The 20722-nt window shown below is 43.9% G+C and overlaps 1 protein-coding gene across 2 annotated transcripts; it reads left to right on the top strand.

Annotated features, from left to right (window-relative positions):
* Positions 1-1094: 1094 nt before the first annotated feature.
* Positions 1095-20652, top strand: LOC118399381 (GON-4-like protein). 2 transcript variants are annotated; one of them, XM_035795423.2, is made up of 28 exons: positions 1095-1216; positions 3036-3319; positions 3463-3564; positions 3817-4022; positions 4225-4299; positions 4425-4475; positions 4575-4625; positions 4988-5083; positions 5390-5506; positions 5680-5877; positions 6379-6577; positions 8294-8395; positions 8521-8561; positions 8724-8839; positions 9290-9500; positions 11662-11748; positions 11919-12096; positions 12284-12434; positions 12655-12805; positions 14474-14590; positions 14858-16096; positions 16217-16301; positions 16665-16846; positions 18005-18202; positions 18396-18539; positions 18735-19063; positions 19210-19312; positions 19559-20652. In XM_035795423.2, exons 2-28 carry the CDS (start codon positions 3049-3051, stop codon positions 19679-19681), a joined length of 4923 nt encoding a protein of 1640 aa, XP_035651316.1. In that variant the 5' UTR covers positions 1095-1216; positions 3036-3048; the 3' UTR covers positions 19682-20652. The 2 variants fall into 2 exon arrangements, with proteins under 2 accessions (XP_035651316.1, XP_035651315.1); XM_035795422.2 differs by lacking the exon at positions 1095-1216 and adding an exon at positions 1285-2371.
* The last annotated feature ends 70 nt before the right edge of the window (positions 20653-20722 follow it).

Raw genomic sequence — 20722 nt, 5'->3', positions numbered from 1 at the left:
GGGCCGTACGCATTACCCTCTGTAGTGCCTTGCGGTCAAAGGCCGAGCAGTTGCCATACCAGGCAGTGATGCAACCAATCAGGCTCTTGATGGTGCAGCTGTCGAACCTTTTGAGGATCTGAGGACCCATGCCAAATATTTTCAGTCTGCTGAGGGGAAATAGTTTTTGTTGTGCCCTCTTTACGACTGTCTTGGTGTGCTTGGACCATGTTAGTTTGTTGGTAATGTGGACACCAAGGAATTTGAAGCTGTCAACCTGCTCCACTGCAGCCCATTTGATGAGAATGGGGGCGTGCTCAGTCCTCCTTTTCCTGTAGAGCACAATCATCTCCTTTGTCCTGATCACGTTGATGGAGAGGTTGTTGTCCTGGCACCCTATAGGCTCTCTTGTCATTGTTGGTGATCAGGCCTACCACTATTGTGTCATCGGAAAACTTAATGATGGTGTTGGAGTCGTGCCTGGCCGTGCATTCATGAGTGAACAGGGAGTACAGGAGGGGACTGAGCACGCACCCCTGAGGGGCCCCTGTGTTGAGGATCAGCGTGGTGGATGGGTTGTTACCTACCCTTACCACCTGGGGGCGACCCGTCAGGAAGTCCAGGATCCAGTTGCAGAGGGAGGTGTTAGTCCCAGGGTCCTTAGCTTATTGTTTGATGAGCTTTGAGGGCACTATGGTGTTGAACGCTGAGCTGTAGTCAATTAATAGCATTCTCACATAGGTGTTCCTTTTGTCCAGGTGGGAAAAGGGCAGTGTGGAGTGCAATAGAGATGGCATCATCTGTGAATCTGTATGCAAATTGGAGTGGGTCTAGGGTTTCTGGGATAATGGTGTTGTGACCAGCCTGATCCTAAGAGGATCCTTGTGAGTAGGCTGAGGCCAATAGAGAGAGATAGGAATAACATGTGCTTCAAGAAGGTTGTTTGTTTTGGCGTTCGTGGCCATGGTTGTCAATTGTAGTGCAGGAATGGGATGTAAATCACAGATGATAGATGATGTGGTGGCAGCTGATTTTAGAAAAGTAGGCTGATACACAGCCAATACAGTAGGTGGCAGCATACACCTATAACAATTGTTTGAGGACCACCATTCTATAGAAGAATAAGAAGGAGAAGCGGCAGCAGCAGCAGCATTAGCATTGTATGGCACTTTATGGGGTGGGAACAGAGATATCAGATCAAGGAGGAGATAGGAATCCCATTGGCCAATAAATGAAGGTACGTATAACGCCCCACACAGCAGACTGTCGACCAATCGTGTTCACCTTGTCATGTTGCGTTGTGGTTGCTAATTTAATCATCATGCAATAGAGTACCACAGTATGAGTCATAATACCCATACAACCTAGCAGCCAAACAGGGAAATGGTTCCAATCGTTTTCCCACCATTCATTTTTCCCATAGGGGATTTTAGAAACACTTCAAATAAGGGCTGTAGTTTGATTACCGTGTAAATCTCTCTAGTTAAGGTGACTTATCAATATATTCGCTTGCCCCCCAAAATGAAATGCTAATTAGCTGCTAATGTGGCTATGATAAAGAACTACACATGCTATGATGATCTGGATGAGACTGCCAAATAGAGGCAAAAGTAAGAATCTCTGGATTAACCATCTAATATTAACTAAATGTAGTAATAAAATTGGCAACATTTCTTTAAATGGACAATTCTGTGAACTGTCTTGTGCAAGTTTTAAATTGTCACAATACCTGTTAGCAAATGTGTCAGATAGAGATGACGTGCAGGAGCTTGCAGGGATTATGTGTATTTGATGCTAATTAGCATTTTCGAATCTGAGAGTAAATAGAACCGAATACATTTATAAAAGTCATCTTGTCCTAGAGAGATTTACATGGTTATCAAAACATCACGCCAGGGTAAGCCTACACAAAACACTACCCTTATTTTAAGTGTTTCTTAAATGGTGGGAAAAAAATGTGGACCATTTCCCTTTTTGGGGGTATAATGACACCACTGTGGGACTCTATTCCTTCTCAGTGTATGAGTCAAGAAAGTGCCTATATTCCTATATACGATATTACATATAGCAAGTCAATTATCTCAGATCTCTGAAAATATTTGTAATGTTGTACTTCTTGTTGACGAAATTCATGCTAATGTTGGGTTTTCGAGCTAGCGCTCAATAGACTCCCATTCCCTCTTTGAAGGAGAGCTCTCCTGGTCACATAATCGCCCAGAATGCACCGCGCGGCCCATTGACGTCGCATGGGCAACTGACACAATACGATTCGAAATTGAGTTTCCCATCTCCTCAAAAGTGTATCTGACAGGAATGAACTCAGTGTTGCACCCGGAAACATAATGTTAGTTTTCTGCGTTTACTGCTGATGGAGCTAGCGGTTTTGTGGCGGGTAAGATGAAGTGTTGTTTTGAAAACTCCTATTCATCAATTAATTTGAACATAGTAACGTTATTCGCCTTTTGGGAAATTCGTTTGTTTAAATGTTGTTCTGTTGAGAATAATTTCCAAGCTAGTATCAAAGGCAGTTTGTTAGCTACTTAGTTAGCAAGCTTAGGTTGCTAGCCGTCATACCATCACAGCTGGCACTATGAGGATGCCATTGCCACTGACTGATGCCATGGCCAACACCACTCACTCAATGAGAGCTAACATTTGTTAACTAAAGCTAACTGTATGCAAACGTGTTCATATACATACCACCTCTAGCTAGCTAACGTAAGTACTTTACAGAAGGAGGTGGGCAGTTAAGTATTTATATTTATCTTTGAGTGTTAGCTAATACTAGTAACGTTAGCTAACACTAGTGCCCATATGTGTACAAAACAGTGTGCGTCTCATTTAAACCATAAAGGAGCTGACAACTGGACAGGTAAACTCGAATTATCTGTACTTACAAGCTAGGATATTCTATTCTGCCATATGGCTTCCCCCCATCTTGTCAGACCAGTGCAGATCAAAGGGTCCAGAGGACACAAGGATGGGGAGATACTCGAGACTAGTTGTACATGCACACCATAAACTATTTCCATGGTTGTTCTCAATCAATCTCACAGATGGTACTACACAATGAGTCTGGTCCGCAAACGCAAGTCCAGCTCTCTCAAAGGCGGCCCTGCCAAGTCTATTAGGACAGGGAAAATACAGTCTACTAAAACACCAGCATCCTACAATGCATCATCACCACTCAGAACAGAGGCCAGTGCCATCGTTACCATTTCCACGGAGGAGAGAGTCCCGGAGATCCATGGGACATCATCGCCACGGAGACGGTCTCCCAGGTTCAAGAGTCAGGGCCTGATTGGCCAGGTTCCCAGCTCAGACCTTCTAGTTGCTGAGGGTAAGTAGAGGAGAGGGAGATGGGCAAAGGAGAGGAGTTCTCACTTCACATTTAGATTTTAGTGATACGTTTTATCTATGTTTTGTGCCTCCTACCTAAGCAATTGATAAATAGGTAAATATGTGAGGCTCTTGGCTTTGCAGGATCTCCAGGTCAGGTAGAGAATGAAGAGGAGGCAGGCCAATGCAGCCCTGCACAGTGCCCCCCTCAGACAGAAGAGGAAACAGACCTGGTCATCACAATGGGTGAGGAGAACCTATACCTATTAACTGCCCGCCCTTAGCAACTAATAAAGAAACAGCAACTAATAAAGAAACAGTACTCACATCTTGTATACAACATGAACAAGATAAGGAACGGTGCACAAAATGACCTTGGAGCAGGACCTTATCCACAATCAATCCTGAAGTTATCTCAGCTAACCATTTTCCTTTTATAGTATGAGTAAAGCATACTGTAGGAGGGCAAGACTGATTGACTCTCTCCTTCTCTGTCAGATGACAGGCAGGGCGGGGGACACAAGGGCAGCAGGAAGAAGGGAGGGGTAAAGAGGAAGAAGAGAGCTGCGGATGGAGAGGTGGGGGGCGGAGAGCAGGAAGGGGCCAGTCCAGAGCTGGAGATTGACAGGGAGCTGGACCGTGAACTAGAGAACAAGTCCAGACAACACAACTTGACCACGGCCAACGTCCGCAACATCATTCATGTGAGTGCAGAGAGGGACCACTCACTACGACCCTACCACTAACTCACTCATAGCTGCAACCGTGCCAATGTTACTTAGGCAGGTAGTGTGGCCTGTGGAAACGTTGATTTCCTACAAAAACAATTTGCCTACAACCTCACATACTGACAGACAAATACAGACAGACTGATTGTAAGCCTGGTTTTTGACCTTTGACCCACAGGAAGTGATCACCAATGAGCATGTGGTGGCTATGATGAAAGCCGCAATCAATGAGACGGAGGCCGTGCCTGTCTTTGTGAGTGTCAACCATTGCATTTCCATGTCCAAATGAAGACTTCTTCAGTTGGTTTCAGTTGAGAATTGACACGTTCAAGTCTCTGTGTGCACTTACATTTAACATCTTTCTCATCTACCTCTTAGGAACCCAAGATGACACGTTCCAAATTCAAGGAAGTGGTAGAAAAAGGAGTGGTGAGTTCACTGCCTCTAGTGTGTGCGTTTTAGCATATATTTAGATTTGCCATGTTATGCTATTGAGCCTCTTGAAATTCAATCTTTGTGTAATTTCAGGTAATTCCCACTTGGAACATCTCACCCATTAAAAAGGTCAATAAAGAGAAGGTAAGGGGATACCTAGTCAGTTGCACAACTGAATCCATTTAACCCAACACAATCAGAGAGGTGCGGGGTGCTGCCTTATTCGACATCCAGGTCATCGGCGCCTGGGGAGCAGTTGTTGTTGGTTAACTGCCTTGCTCAAGGGCGGAACGGCAGATCTTTCCACCTTGCCTTCTCAGGGATTCGAACCAGCGACCTTTCGTTTACTGGCCCAATGCTCTTAACCTCTAGGTGACCTGCCACCACCAATGAAAATCCATCAATCGTCCTGCTAATGCTGTTAAAGTTTAGTATCAAACACTTAATACCTGACTGGAAAGTATGGCACCATACTAGAAAAGGCTGAAGTGCTTGTCCATTTTCAGGCCCCACAGTTTGTTGACATTCAACTAGCGGAGGAAGACTCTTCTGATGAAGAGTACTGCCCCGACGAAGAGGAGGAGGACGAGACAGCGGAAGATGTAAGAGATTCATAGGATTTGTCTGTGTCTTGTTGTAAGCTTGTGGCCTGAATTATTATTATTATTATTATTATTTAAAAAATATCTTTAGTGCATTGTAAGGCATTCATCATGCTTACGGAGTCATTGTTGTAGTTAAATAACCTATACAAAGTGGTTCCGCTGTATCACCTTTGGAATGCCATAGATACGTTATGATTGTATATTTCAGTTCTTTAAATAGAAAATGTGTTATTTCTATCTCTCTCTATATATATATATATATATATATATATAAGTGACTGTATTGAACTTTGTGTGTTGTAGACATTTCAGGAGAGTGACATTGAGAGCATGGCCTCGTCTCCTAGAGGAATCAGAGCAGGCTTCCACAGGGGAATACACACACAGTGGGACGACGTCAGGAGCGTCAGCCCCATGCAGGTGACACACTCTAAAATACAATTTTAAAGATTTTTTTTATTTCTAAAAAGATTTTAATTTTTTTATGTCAAATGTAATAAAATCCAGAATATTGCCTTTTGTAAATAGCATAATATGCTCTTGTTATTCTATTCTTGTGAGATATGTTTATGGAACTCCTCCTTTCCTCTTAGGTCCAACGCAGCAGGTCCAGACACCTGACGGTGGAGGTAGTCCCCATGGGCCCTCCCCCTCCCCCCCAACCTTCCTTCTCCCATGGCCCCCAGGGTACTTCTACCACCAGGGCCCCTCCAGACTTCAGCTTCCTGGAGAAGCTCCATGCCGTCGAGGAGGAGCTAGCCATCGGTCCAGTCTGCCTGGAGCCCTACCAGGTACCAGGGCGATTCCACGCCATGATAGGACGAAAATATTTGCGCTGTCTCAGATTGTTTGGGCAATTCTCACATAGAAACCTAATTGGGAGGAATGATATTTCACATGCTTTTTTTTGTTGGGAAAATCTTAATTTTAGGTTACTTTTTAGACCTATACTGTACATGCCTCCTGTAAAACCCTATGATTTGTGAACCGAACATGATACATACAAACTCTTGGTGTCATTATCCTCCTTATATTGTGCTCTAAAATGTCTAAAAAATGTCACATTCATTTATTCAGCATTTATAATTATTAAGTAAGACATATTGCTGAGGACAATATACTCTATCACATTTACAGTGGGGGCTCTGCTAATACTGACAGTATGATTTGATCTGGTAACCTCCTGCTTTTGCTCTCCCAACCCTGTCCACCTCTCCATATTGTCTTTCCTATGTCTGTTCCTCCCTATTCCTCTCCCTCCACCACCCTCTGTCTCCCTCCCCCTATCACAGCCACCCATGGCGGACGGTCTGATGGCGTGTCGTACTCGCTCCAAGAGGCCCCTCCGGGATGTCCCCATGGGCCAGCTGGAGGCAGAGCTCTGTGCCCCCGACATCACGCCTGACATGTACGGGTGTGGCTCCGCCCCCGAGGACCTTGAGTGGACCCACTGGCTTCAGGGCATCATGACCTCTGACATGTACAACGATGGTGAGGGGGTGGAGCGTGTGTGCGCTGCTCAATTCCAAATCCATTCCAAGCAACTATTCTCGGCAGCTAGTGTAGATGGGACATTCTCACGAAGCTGTCAAAAAAGAAAACCAATTCTCAAGTGTTATTTTTCACAAAATGTTCTCTTGAATCACTGCGATTAGGATCTGTACTTATCTATTTCATAATTTATTATAGTTTTTTTATCATGTGTTTTACCAACATTTTCACAAAATTCTCATTATCCTATAAGTCCAAAAATAACAAATCAATATTCCTAAGAATTTGTACATTGCTCCCCTAATGAGTTAAACATAACACTGAAAATAAAATAGACATTTTTCCCAATTTGAGCTCTTCAGCCAGTTCTGTAATGAGAAGGACAAGTGGGGTAAAAGGGGTGTTTTGAAAATATAAACCTAATTCTGAAGACCTATAAGCAAATAAGTGAACTTATGGGGGTGGCAGGTAGCCTAGTGGTTAGAGCATTGGGCCAGTAACTGAAAGGTTACTGGATCGAATCCCCAAGCGGACAAGGTTAAAACCCTGTCATTGTAAATAAGAATTTGTTCTTAGCTGACTTGCCTAATTAAATAAAGGTGAAATAAACTTTGGGAAACAATTACCCAGATGTGAAAGGACTGGATATAAGCACTATGACAATTCTATTCTATCTAGAATCAAATCCAACTTTATTTATACAGCACATTTCAGACAGGAAAAAGGAAAAAAAACAAATTCAAATAAAAGCTGAAATATTTACAAACATTAAAAAAAAAAAACATTGGACAAAAATATAAATGCAACATGATTTTACCGAGTTACAGTTCATAGAAGGAAATCAGTCAATTGAAATAAATAAATTAGGCCCTAATCTATGGATTTCACATGACTGGGCAGGGGTGGGTGGAGCCAGGTCCAGCCAATCAGAATTAGTTGTTTTTTTTCTCACAAAAAGGCTTTATTACAGATATACTCCTCAGCACCCGGATGTTGTCCTGGTCTGGCATGGTTACACGTGGCCTGCGGTTGTGAGGCCAGTTGGATGTACTGCCAAATTCTCTAAAATTATGTTGAAGCCGGTTTATGGTAGAGAAATTAACATTCAAATCTCTGGCAGCAGCTCTGGTTGACATACCCGCAGTCTCCCTCAACTTGTGTTGTATGACAAAACTGCACATTTTAATGGCCTTTTATTGTCCCCAGCACTTTAATCAGCTTCTTGATATGCCACGCCTGTCAGGTGGATGGATTATCTTGGCAAAGGAAAAATGCTCACTAACAGGAATGTAAACACATTTGTGCATTTGAGAGAAATATGTTTTTTTGTGTGTATGGAACATTTCTGGGAGTTTTTTTTATTTCAGCTCATGAAACATGGGACCAATATTTTTTTTTTTCAGTAGTTGAATAGCCCTGTCATAGCTCAGTATATATCAGGGATGGGCAACAGTCCTCAGGGGCCTGATTGGTGACATCATTTTGCCCCTGCTAACACTCCTGACGCCAAGAATTAACTAATGCAATTAGTTTAATCAGTTGTGTTAGCTAAAGGGCTGAGGGAAAATTGACACCAATCAGACGAATGAGGACAAGTTGCCCATCTCTGATCTATATAATATATAGTGTTACTACTCTCCAATTTACTGAGTCTTGCACACAAACTCTTGCACTCTGTTCCTCTTTCTCAAATGTCCTTTCTCTTACTCTTTTCAGAGGAAGGCGACGATGATGACGACCCGGAGTATAACTTCCTGGCAGAGATCGACGAACCCGACGTTGAGGATTACCGTAACGACCGAGCCGTCCGCATCCCCAGTGAGTTACCATGGAGACCCTAGGGACGGAGCTGCCTAGCAGCCAAGAGATGGAGTCAACCCATCTAGGCTGTGACCATGTTGGGCGCTGACCCTCATCTCCCATTCTTCGTAATTATTTTTCAGAAAAGGAAGTGAACCAGTTGATGGAGGAGTTGTTTGAGACCGTAAGAGATTCTGTGTTATGTTGTTTCGTTAGCCTCTTTCTTTACCCCTGTGTTTCTGTTGTGTGGTTGTCTGTGTTTATGTTGTCTGTGTGGTTGTCTGTGTTTATGTTGTCTGTGTGGTTGTCTATGTGTGGTGTATTTATCTCTCTCTGTGTGTTCCAGTTCCAGGATGAGCTCACTGCTCAGGAGCAAGATGAGGAAGGACACGAGGAAGAGGAGAGGGAGGAAGAGGCGCCTGCCCTGGGGAAGCCCGCCTTCAGTACCCCACCAGATATCCCGTTAGTATACCCGCACACTTGTGCACGTCATATACACACTGTTCTGCTGTTGTTTTTGTTACGGTGTCATCTTCACAAGTACACTCTGCTGCAGGAAGTTTTGGGGTCAATTGAATTCCATTTCTCAAATCAAATTTGTAATTGTGTAGACTAACAGTAAATTGCTTACTTACGGGTCATTTTCTAACAATGCAGTGTTAAAGAAGCAACAAAAATTAAATGGTGACACGAGGGATAAATACACAGTGAATAACGAATTCATTCAAAATGTAATTCTGAATATTAATGTCAACCTCTAATCTCAACCTTCAACCTTTATACCTTCAACTCACCCACAGAGTGACATTTTTTCAATCTCCAATCACAACCTTCATACCTCTGAGTGACAACTTTCAACCTTGTCTGATTTGACCGCTGTATAGCTGACCCAGTTTGATGTTTGATCTCTAGGTTGGGGGACCCCATGGCGGTGGTGACAGCAGGGCGCTACCGTACGGTGAAGGAGCAGCTAGCCGCCATCCGGCATCACCGGGCCCTGCTGGAGAGCCAGGGCCTTTTGGCCCCCAGGGCCCTTGTCACCAAGCCCCGTGAGCCCCCACCTCCATTCACCCCCACCCTCTCCCACTGCCAGAGACTCCAACTGCAGCAGCAAGTCCAGCAGGTCTGTGGTCTTTGTCTTTGTTTTGTGGTTAATTCCACAAATTCTATTCTATTTAAATTCCCTGTCCCTGTAAATTAATTTAATTCAATTCCAAGTCAGTCTTTGAATTCAGAGATGATTCAATTCCAATGTTAGGTAAATTCCAAGAATTCTATTCCCAATTAAATATTATCCCAAACAATTACACAAGTATGAATTAAATAGCCTCAGGCTTTCGGGCTGATTATGTCACTGTTTAGACAGCCTAGCTATACTGGAAATATAGGAATACATGTTGAAATAATTGCAGTCAATTGTTTTATACTAAGTGCGTAAATTCCATTAACTGGGAAATTTACAAATATTTAATTTCAATTCTGAATTCAAATTCTCCACTTCATGAGTGAATTGAATTGCAATTTCAAATTAAATTGGAATTGACCTGAACCCTGCGTTGTTACAGTTGAAGTCGGAAGTTTACATACACTTAGGTTGGAGTCATTAAAACTCGCTTTTTAACCACTCCACAAATTTCTTGTTAACAAACTATAGTTTTGGCAAGTTGGTTAGGACATCTACTTTGTGCATGACACGTGTAATTTTTCCAACAATTGTTTACAGACAGATTATTTCACTTATAATTCACTGTGTCACAATTCCAGTGGGTCAGAAGTTTACATACACTAAGTTGACTGTGCCTTTAAACAGCTTGGAAAATTCCAGAAAATTATGTCTTGGCTTTAGAAGCTTCTGATAGGCGAATTGACATAATTTGAGTCAATTGGAGGTGTACCTGTGGATGTATTTCAAGGCCTACCTTCAAACTCAATACCTCTCTGCTTGACAGTATGGGAAAATAAATAGAAATCAGCCAAGACTTCAGGAAAAAAAATGTAGACCTCCACAAGTCTGGTTCATCCTTGGAAGCAATTTCCAAACACCTGAAGGTACCACGTTCATCTGTACAAACAACAGCATGCACGTATAAACTTCATGGGACCACGGAGCCGTCATACCGCTCAGGAAGGAGACCCGTTCTGTCTCCTAGAGATGAACGTACTTTGGTGCGAAAAGTGCAAATCCCAGAATAACAGCAAAGGACCTTGTGAAGATGCTGGAGGAAACAGGTACAAAAGTATCTATATCCACAGTAAAATTAGTTCTATATCGACAATAACCTGAAAGGCCGCACAGCAAGGAAGAAGGCACTGCTCCAAAAAAAAGCCAGACTACGGTTTGCAACTGCACATGGGGACAAAGATCATACTTTTTGGAGAAATGTCCTCTGGTCTGATGAAACAAAAATAGAACTGTTTGGCCATAATGACCATTTGTTATGTTTAGAGGAAAGGGGAGGCTTGCAAGCTGAAGAACACCATCCCAACTGTGAAGCACAGGGGTAGCAGCATCATATTGTGGGGGTGCTTTGCTGCAGGAGGGACTGGTGCACTTCACAAAATAGATGGCTTCATGAGGATGGAAAATTATGTGGATATATTGAAGCAACATCAAGACATCAGTCAGGTTAAAGCTTGGTTGAAAATGGGTCTTCCAAATGGACAATGACCCCAAGCATACTTCCAAAGTTGTGGTAAAATTGCTTAAGGACAACAAAGTCAAGGTATTGGAGTGGCCATCACAAAGCCTTGATCTCAATCCTATAGAGAATTTGTGGGCAGAACTGAAAAAGCGTGTGCGAGCAAGGAGGCCTAGAAACCTGACTCAGTTACACCAGCTCTGTCAGGAGGAATGGGCCAAAATTCACCAAACTTATTGTGGGAAGCTTGTGGAAGGCTACCCAAAACATTTGACCCAAGTTAAACCAATTTTAAAGGCAATACACTCAATTAGTATTTGGTAGCATGTAAACTTCTGACCCACTGGGAATGTGATGAAAGAAATGAAAGCTAAAATAAATCATTCTCTCTAATATTATTCTGACATTTCACATTCTTAAAATAAAGTTGTGATCCTAACTGACCTAAAACGGGGAATTTTTACTAGGATTAAATGTCAGGAATTGGGAAAACTGAGTTTAAATGTATTTGGCTAAGGTGTAAACAACAACAAAAATATCTAAATCAACCTACGTAGTAAAATCCTGGTCAATCCTGGAATCACAATGAAGATAACCTTTGTTTGTTTCTTGATCAGTAATGACTGTATTTTCCTCTGTCTGCAGCACGTCCAGCTCTTAACCCAGGTCCAAATGTTGACCAGCCCGGTGGCTGCACTGCAGAGCGAAGCTGCCACCACCAAGCAGTTCCTGGTGAGAGAGAAACATACTGACAAACACACTTTCACTGATGCCTTCAGCTGCACCAACTTATAAACATACTCTCATTCTCTCTCTGATACTCCCACCATATCTCCCTCCTTTTCATCTCTCTCAAAATATATATATATAGTTAATGTACTATTTCCCTACCTCTTCCTCAGATGGAGTTACAGATGTTTGCCCAGCGTGGGGAGTTGACCCGGGGCCCAGTGGAGCCAGGGTTCACCAGTGTGTTCAACGCCTGTAACCTACAGGGGGCACTGTCACTGCTAGAGGAGCTCTCACTGTCCCCAATCCCTTACCAAGAAGCCCCTAACGAGCCACGAACACGCAGGAGAGGTAAGCGATCGCGAGAGCAATAGCGATAGTCAAATTGAGGTAAAGGCGACTTCTGACAAACATATACTCTGTTTCATTACAACATACCCGTCTCAATTGAAAATATTTGTACTCACTTAGGATGTTTGGCCTAATTCATGTTTGTTTTAATCTTTCTCACACTAACTGGTGTGTTGTGTGTTACCAGTCCGGAAGCATCCGTCGATGCCCCCCCAGCTGGCATGGCTGTTTGCCACGCGGCCCGTGTTCCTGTACCCCGAGCTGCTACCCCACGTCAGCCTGGACCCAGCCCTGCATTCTGCTCGCTCCGTCAGCATGTTCACCGCAGGAGAGGACTGGTAAGAATCACCTATTAAATATAATGACTAAACGTTATACCCGCCTTGAATGCCCATATTACACTGTATATGCTCTGTTATATGCACACCGTCCTAAACCAATTTGTTTCCGTAAACTTGGAATCTAAATGAAATTGATTTCTGTATGCTTTTTTGTGTAAACAACTCTCTGAGAAATAGTAGGCTGAGTCTTTTGCTCTTTGCCATTTTGTTTTTCCAGCCTGATCGTCCTGGGCCTGAGGAACCTGGGGGAGACCCTCCAGCCCAAGGAGCTGCTGTGTCACTACCTGCTCCGTGCCAAGAAGGTCTCTCAGCTCCGTGACCACATTTTGGAGAAGTGTAAACCCACCCATGCCAACAACGTCATCAAGGTAGAACCTGGATCTACAAATTCTATACAGTATTACTAAAGTAAGTGTTAGTGGGGCTATTTATTGTTTGGGGTAGTGCACACATTTTTCTAAATGACTTGTTTCTAGTTAGTTAGTTTGCTAGTTTCTTTAACTTGGACCTGTTCTATAGGCCAGGAGAGATTACAATCTACACTCTAGATTTCTTCACATAGACATACGATGGCAAGAAAAAGTATGTGAACCCTTTGGAATTACTTGGATTTCTGCATAAATTGGTCATAAAATTCGCAACAATAGACAAACAGTTTGCTTAATCTAATAACACATAAACAATTATACTTTTTCATGTCTTTGTTGAACACACCATGTAAACATTCACAGTGCAAGGTGGAAGAAGTATGTTGAACCCTTGGATTTAATAGTTAAATAAAAATAACTGGTTGACCCTCCTTTGACAGCAATAACCCACTCCAGAAGGCATATTTTCTTCTGTTGAAGCCATTCTGTTGTTGATTTACTTCTGTGTTTTGTATCGTTGTACTGTTGCATCACCCAACTTTTGTTGAGCTTCAATTGGTCTTGATAAACTTGGGAATTCATTTTTCCGTCGATGATAGCAAGCTGTCCAGGCCCTGAGGCAGCAAATCAGCCCCAAACCATCTTTCTCCACCATATTTTAGTTGTTTTTTATGTTGGTGTGCTGTGCCTTTTTTTCTCCGAACATAGTGTTGTGTGTTCCTTCCAAACAACTCAACTTCAGTTTCATCTGTCCACAGAATATTTTGCCAGTAGCGCTGTGGAACATCCAGGTGCTGTTTTGCGAACTTCAGACGTGCAGCAATGTATTTTTTGGACAGCTGTGGCTTCTTCTGGGGTGTCCTCCAATGAACACCATTCTTGTTTAGTGTTTTACGTATCGTAGACTCGTCAACAGAGATGTTAGCATGTTCCAGAGATTTCTGTAAGTCGTTAGCAACACTCTAGGATTCTTCTTAACCTCCTTGAGCATTCTGCGCTGTGCTCTTGCAGTCATCTTTTCAGGACAGCCACTCTTAGGGAGAGTAGCAACAGTGCTATCTCCATTTATAGACATTTGGTCTTACTGTGGACTGATGAACATCAAGGCTTTTAGAGATACTTTAGTAACCCTTTCCAGCTTTATGCAAGTCAACAATTCTTAGTCTTCTGAGATCTATTTTGTTCGAGGCATGGTTCACATCAGGCAATGCTTCTTGTGAATAGCAAACTCAAATGTTTAGTGTTTTTAAAGGGCAGGACAGCTCTAACCAACATCTCCAATCTCGTCTCATTGATAGGACCACAGGTTAGTTGACTCCTGACTCCAATTAGCTTTTGGAGAAGTCATTAGCCTACAGTAGGAGTTCACATACTTTTCCCAACCTACACTGTGAATGTTTAAATTATGTATTCAATAGAGACAAGAAAAATACAATCATTTGTGTGTTGGTAGCTTAAGCACACTGTTTGTCTATTGTTGTGATGAAGATCAGATCAAATTTGACGACCAATTTATGCAGAAATCCAGGTAATTCCAAAGGGTTGACATACTTTCTCTTGCCACTGCATCCACTAACATGAACTAATACTCAACTAAATGTTAGCGTTGACCATCAACAATGCGAACGAATGGGCCTCAAAAAGTGCCTCTCCCTACGTCTTTTTCAGGCCTACCGGCTCCAGAAGGTGGTTCAGCCCATGCCAGTGGCCTGTGAACGAGTGAACCCGGGTGACCTGCGCCCCTCAGTGGAGAGAGAGGAGAGAGCCATGCCCGGATGGCTGGGGGTACCAACCAACACTTAGAATACTACTGCTTGATCCCAATCACAAATCCACACCTAGAATAGTTAGCCAACAATATAGTTTCTATCTAGCATTCCAATTTTCTTAGGGGAACTTCTACCGTATTGCAAATACTTATTGTCTGCTAACAAAAAGGTTGTTTCGGACTGAAAGTTTGTTTGTATCAGTTTAGATAAAAGTCAACTTTGTTTGGATATTTGGGTAACTAAATAGTTCATATTGATTTAAATACATGTTCTATTCCTACAGAGAAGTTTGCCTTATATCTACGAAGCAATCGAAGATCTCAACAGCTCGCCAGATACAGAAACCATGTCGGCCTGTCAATCAAAGAAAGCCCCACTCAACACGCTTCTCTTCAGTTCTTCCAGGACCTTGGACTACAGCTTCCCACCCGCGACTCGCTACCCGCCCCAACTCCCCGACAGCCTTTCATTCCAGCGCTGCGGCTTCAGGCGCTGTCACCCTCCACCAGACTGTGACCTCTCGCTGTCCCTTGCTGTATCACACAGCTCCCCCCACAGTCTGAAAAGTGGAACTACACGCTCAGAAAATAATTTGCAGACGGGTGCTGTGATTCAGCACGAACTGCAACCCATCCACCCTGCAACATCCAAACCTCCTCCTCTTCAGCATCCCACCAAGCCTCATCTGAAACATCCCCTCAGGCCTCAACCCAAACCTTCCCAGAAGCCCCTGCAAGTCATTCTCAATTTGCCTGCCCCAGTGGCTGCAGCTGTCCTTTGTCCCGCTCATTCCGCCAGGGTATTGGCCTCCCGATTGTCCCATTCCGCTCCATTGGCCGAAGACCAGGTTGCTGGGAAGTTCAGCACGTTCGCCAACCTCCGAAGGCTGCCCAGGCTGCTGCCAGCTCCTCCACCCAACAACAAGAACCCTCCACAAACAAACCTGAATACTGTGACCCCTAACAGTGGCGCAAACCTCTTTTGGTTTTCACATATGAATAGTAGAACCGCCTCCACTAGTACCGAAACCCAAACCTCTGTCTCTACTACGAGTCCTATCGAACAATTCAAGGACAAATCCTCCAGGACCAGCCAGCGGGTGACGAAGGAACTCAAAAGCAGCCTGAAGAGTGAGGGTCAGCCCCAACCTTCAGCCTCCCCGGAACCCCCTGCCCTGGACCAGGCTCTGACCCCTGACGACTATGTCACAGCTGTAATGGAGGAAGAGGGGAAAGATGAAGAGAAAGAGGACTGTGGCAGGGAAGAGGAGGATGGGGATGATTTTGGAATGACCCTCCTGGCCCTGTCTGAGTCCTCGGCCAGTCCCCCGGGGAGCGTTGACTGCATTGACCCCATGGAGGAGTCAGAGGAGGTGCAGGAGATAACGCTGACACAATCACCTAGACCGTCGAGCATGGGGGACGGAGGGAGAGAGGGTGACGAGGGGATGGGAGATCAGGAGGTAGAGGAAGCGGTATCACCATCCTCCGAGGTGTCCACGTTGTCCGTGCCAGAGCTGCAAGTGAGTGAGATCATGTGACACGTTGATATTACAACATATTAATAAATTGTATTTACCAAGTTCTTTACACGTATATCACACGCCTCATAGTTTTGGTTTGTGTGTTATCTTACCTTTTAGGAGACGATGGAGAAACTGTCATGGCTGGCGTCGGGGGGGAGGTCAGAGGACTCTGAAGAAGGCGAGCGATCAGGCACACCCTCAGGTTAGCATCCCGCCAATCTTTAAAAACCACAACATGTAGGGGGACACACAGTTTTTCCACTAGGGTCTTTTTCAGCAGCAGTGTCAAAGTTAGCAAGGGCGGCGGATGCGCTCTTCCTGGGGCATATCTATAGGTCTCCATTATAAATATTATACATTTTTTTGCAGTATAGGCCACACTTTGCAGAAGCAGCCGCTGATAAATGTGTATAGGGGGGAACACTTCACATATAATTGAATAGGTTTATGAAGTATATCAATGCTATCAGATTTCTACAAAGTGATAGGGGTCTGTTTGGAATTAGGGGGGAGTCTTTCTCTTCTCCCATCTAACCACAACAGCTGGATTTGATGTCCTTCCCAGGCTGCTGTAGTAACACCCCCAACCCTCCCAGCTCAAAGCACGAGCAGCATCACACGGGAGAAGTTGGCAGCGAGGGCATGTCCAAAATCCCACCATTCCTCTGTGACTATGACGACGTACTCGACAGCGACCCCCTGAGGGAGAAGAAGGAAATGGCTTTCGCTCAGAATTATCTCAACAGGGTAAATAATAATTTATTTTATTTATAAAGCTCATTTCTCGCACCCAAAGTGCTTAAAAGGCTTTGGCCTACATTTTCTGTCTGATTAACACTCCTAGCATTGAGCGAAGTTGGCCAAAATAACCATTTGAAATGGACTGGGGTAGCATGCAATCCGATATTACATCGGAATAAGGCAGCTTGCGATTGCATGCAGTGTATCACTTGCAATACGTTGTTGCACTATTTACAGTTATAGCCACCCTCTCATCAACATCATTTAGATTTCTGCCTAAATAGACATACCCAAACATGATTATTTTTCCTGAGATGGCTGTTAACAACTGTTGCGTAGTTTCAGAAAGGTCTGGAACTCACCTTTCTGGTAAAAAAAAATAGAGTTATAAATTGCTGAGGTGTACTCACTTTGAGGACACAAGTTCAAGTACGTTGCACTAATATCAGATTTTTCATAATGATTTCTAAATATAGAAACAATCCAATTTTAAGCGACTTACTATAATATTTCACCTTAGAACAGTGAATGATCCTACTTAGTGACAGTACAATATTGGCACAAGTTCATATAACTGACGAGAGACCTTTCTCCTAAACGTCCACTGAGCGGCGCAGAGATGCCATTCAAATGTGTGCAGATTTGTTACAACTGCAGCTTTAAGCAGGAATTAATTTCGGCCATCTGTGACCCAAGAGAAAGTAGTCTTGTTTAAATTCTATGAAATGTAGTCTTTTGCTGTTGAGAGCTGTCAATCTGACTGAGAATATCACAGTGAAATGAAACTTCAACTGTTGTATTTGCTAGACTGTCCCCTTTCATATACCGTCTCCCAGGCTGGGCTCAGTCACTCAGAGGAAGAACAAATCGATTACTTGTCTGGATAGGCCAGAAAATCACTCCTTATGCAAATGTGGGGTCTAAAACCTGACACTTCAAGTCAGCGCCGCTGAGAGAGTGGTAGCACAGAGCAGACAGATGGGGGTTTCTGGCACTAGAAGGAACAGGACCGTACGACATTCACAGAGCACTTTGTACACCAGAATGTCAGTCGGAACCAGCCCAGAACCGCCCAAAATCTCCTATATAGGGGACTTAACAGCTAAGAGGTTAAGAAATCCTTAATCCTACTGCAAATATAACTCTCTTGCTCTTTATGACCAGGTGTGCCATGCCCTGCAGGCGGTGCCGGGGCGTGTGAAGGAGTTTCTGGAGGTACTCTATGAGTTTGAGCAGGACGGAGATGAGCACACCTCTGTGGAACTCTTCACCAGGCTAAAGCCTGTTCTGAATGAGTGGCCGGAGCTGCTCCGAGACTTTGCTGCCTTCCTCCATTTCGAACAAGCCCAGGAGTGTGGACTGGTATGTGCTGGCTTGGCCTTCTATTCACTTTGTAAATACACACTTGGAAACTCGTTGTGTGTGTGTGTGTGTGTGTGTGTGTGTGTGTGTGTGTGTGTGTGTGATTTCATCAAAACTAAAGCCCACTGGTCTGTTATTTGTGTGTGACAGACAGTGGTACGTGTTAATATTCCTTCTCCTCCACCTGCCGTAGCTCGCAGAACAGCAGGCATTTGAGCGGAGCCGGCGCTTCTTGCGACAACTGGAGCTGAGCTTTGGGGAAACCTCCTCGCACTACTGCAAGATAGTGAGCGTCCTTCAAGGAGGCCCTACTCTCAGCCCTGCTGGCATCAAGGAGGTGTGCTTGGGGGGTGCTACATTGATTTCACATGAGCAGCATGTTCTACTTTTTATCTTGGAAAACGGCAATATAAGATAATATCAAAGCTAGCGAAGCAGACGGGAGTGAAATATCATAGTGGAGGAGGGTCCATTTATTCATCAGATTCGAAAGGTAGTTTATTAGGACATTAGATGTCTCTCTATCTTTCAGATGAAAGCGCAGGTGGCCACCCTTCTCCAAGGTCACACCCACCTGCAGGGTGAGTTCTGGGGTTTTTTCAACGAGCTCCACATACGGCCCTCACTACAGTGTCAGACTGAGAACAGAGGCTGTGGTGATGTGACCAACACAAACTCCACTTCCCAGAGGTCATCGGCAGCAAATGCCAAGAGATGCCAAGGTCCTAAAACCCCAAAAGCCAAACGAGTAAGGGAGGATGAAGCGGACGAGGAGAAAGAAGGGGATCGCTCTAACCGCCCAGTCTGTGCCAAAAACATCTCGCTTACACCCAGTGGAGAGAAAGTCATCCTCTGGACCAGGTTAGAGCCATTGTCCTCCTGTTGTATGCTTGTTTAAGGTGTGGGGTGCAAAGTGTATTCTACCATTCTGGTGGATTGTCAAATAGGTGCTTCGCAATATAAATAATTGTATTAAATCTGGTTTCATTATTGTTATGTTTTAACAGGGAGGCGGACCGTGCCATCTTGACCGCCTGCCAACAGAAGGGAGCTAATAAAAGCACCTTTCAGGCTGTCTCCACCCAACTTGACAACAAGACAGCCAATGAGGTGAGCGAGAACCACACCCACTTCTATTTCTACCACTTCCCATAGCCCCACTATGGAGCTGAAAGAACAGGATAGAACCATAACCATGTTACTTCCTATTTAGATCTGTGAAGGGCCAGCAGCTAGACCAATGGGTACTAAAATGGAATTGGGTCTGTGTGTGATTTTAAGATGTTTCCTTTGAGGAGGTGGCCATTTGACCCTTTTATCCCTTTACTGTAACTTCCCTTAACATGTCTCCTCTAGGTTGGTGCCCGTTTCCAGGACCTCATGCGCCTGTTCCGTTTCTCCACGCAACGGGTCTGCTCCGATGAGGACGTTAGTGACACAGAGCAGCCAACCAGCAGCAGAGAGCCAGAACTGGACTGAACCGGACCCAACACCAAGGCTGCTATCAGCGGGGAACAATGTGGAACGTTCAAATGGACATATACTGAGCGTGGCCCAGGGGAGGTGTACTGTTATAACAGTCAGCTGGACTGACCTGGGAGCAGTCCAAGCTACAGAAAAGGAGGATTGATTTAACAATCTCTGAATACTTGGCTGGGACTGTATAAGAATCTCTGACTCAACACTATAGGGGACTGCGAAGACATGTCTCCCTTTGATGGCACTATATGGGTCCACTAATGAGAGTATTTTTTTACTATTATGTGCATGAGTGCCATGTGCAGGCCACATGAGGTTCCTGGTGCTATGAACCATGTAGGTGGGAGGAGGTGCAGCAAATGTGAAGTACAATTGTCTTGATTGTATAAAAAAGACTGATTGCAGAATGTGTTAATTTGGTCGTGGCTCCACATAATATTTAGTTTGCTGTTGAGGGGATTTCAATGAAAATGGACACATATACAGTAGCACAATCATGTTGAAATGATCAGCTGAAATATATATGTAATATTTTGTTAAAGGGGAAAACGGGTAATTGATTTCCAACAACCAGGTCAGGCCCCATGCATAAGCGACATAGTCGGTCGCCTTGGGATCTCAACTTACTGTTACTTAAACTTACTGTTGAGTTAGAATAGTAGAATACACAAGGTGCAATTTCGAAATGTGGTTGTGCATCAGCAGTTTTTCTCATCAGTTACTGACAGTCACTAAATTAGCTATGTCAGCTAACCATTTTTAGATTGGTAAATTAGTCTTACCAGCCCCCCCAACCCATTCTTGCCTAGGGCAGCCCTTTTTCCAATTGTACAGTTTGCCATTGTGTTTTGTAATTAATCTACTGGTACTGAGTGGGTGGGCAATTGTGTATAGTTGAATAAAATGTGCATATTTGTTTTACAGTGGTGCCTTCCAGTTTATTGTTGTGTTGAAATAAAACATGAATGGGATTCTTACTTATACTATTTGATGTCTGTAAATTGATGGCGTATATTTGGGACAGGTACTCTGTACTTGAAC

Source organism: Oncorhynchus keta, chromosome 20 (genome assembly GCF_023373465.1).
Source record: "Oncorhynchus keta strain PuntledgeMale-10-30-2019 chromosome 20, Oket_V2, whole genome shotgun sequence".
Taxonomy (NCBI): Eukaryota; Metazoa; Chordata; class Actinopteri; order Salmoniformes; family Salmonidae; genus Oncorhynchus; species Oncorhynchus keta.
The sequence above is the reverse complement of the archived record's forward strand: the minus strand, read 5'-3'. Positions and strand labels throughout refer to the sequence as shown.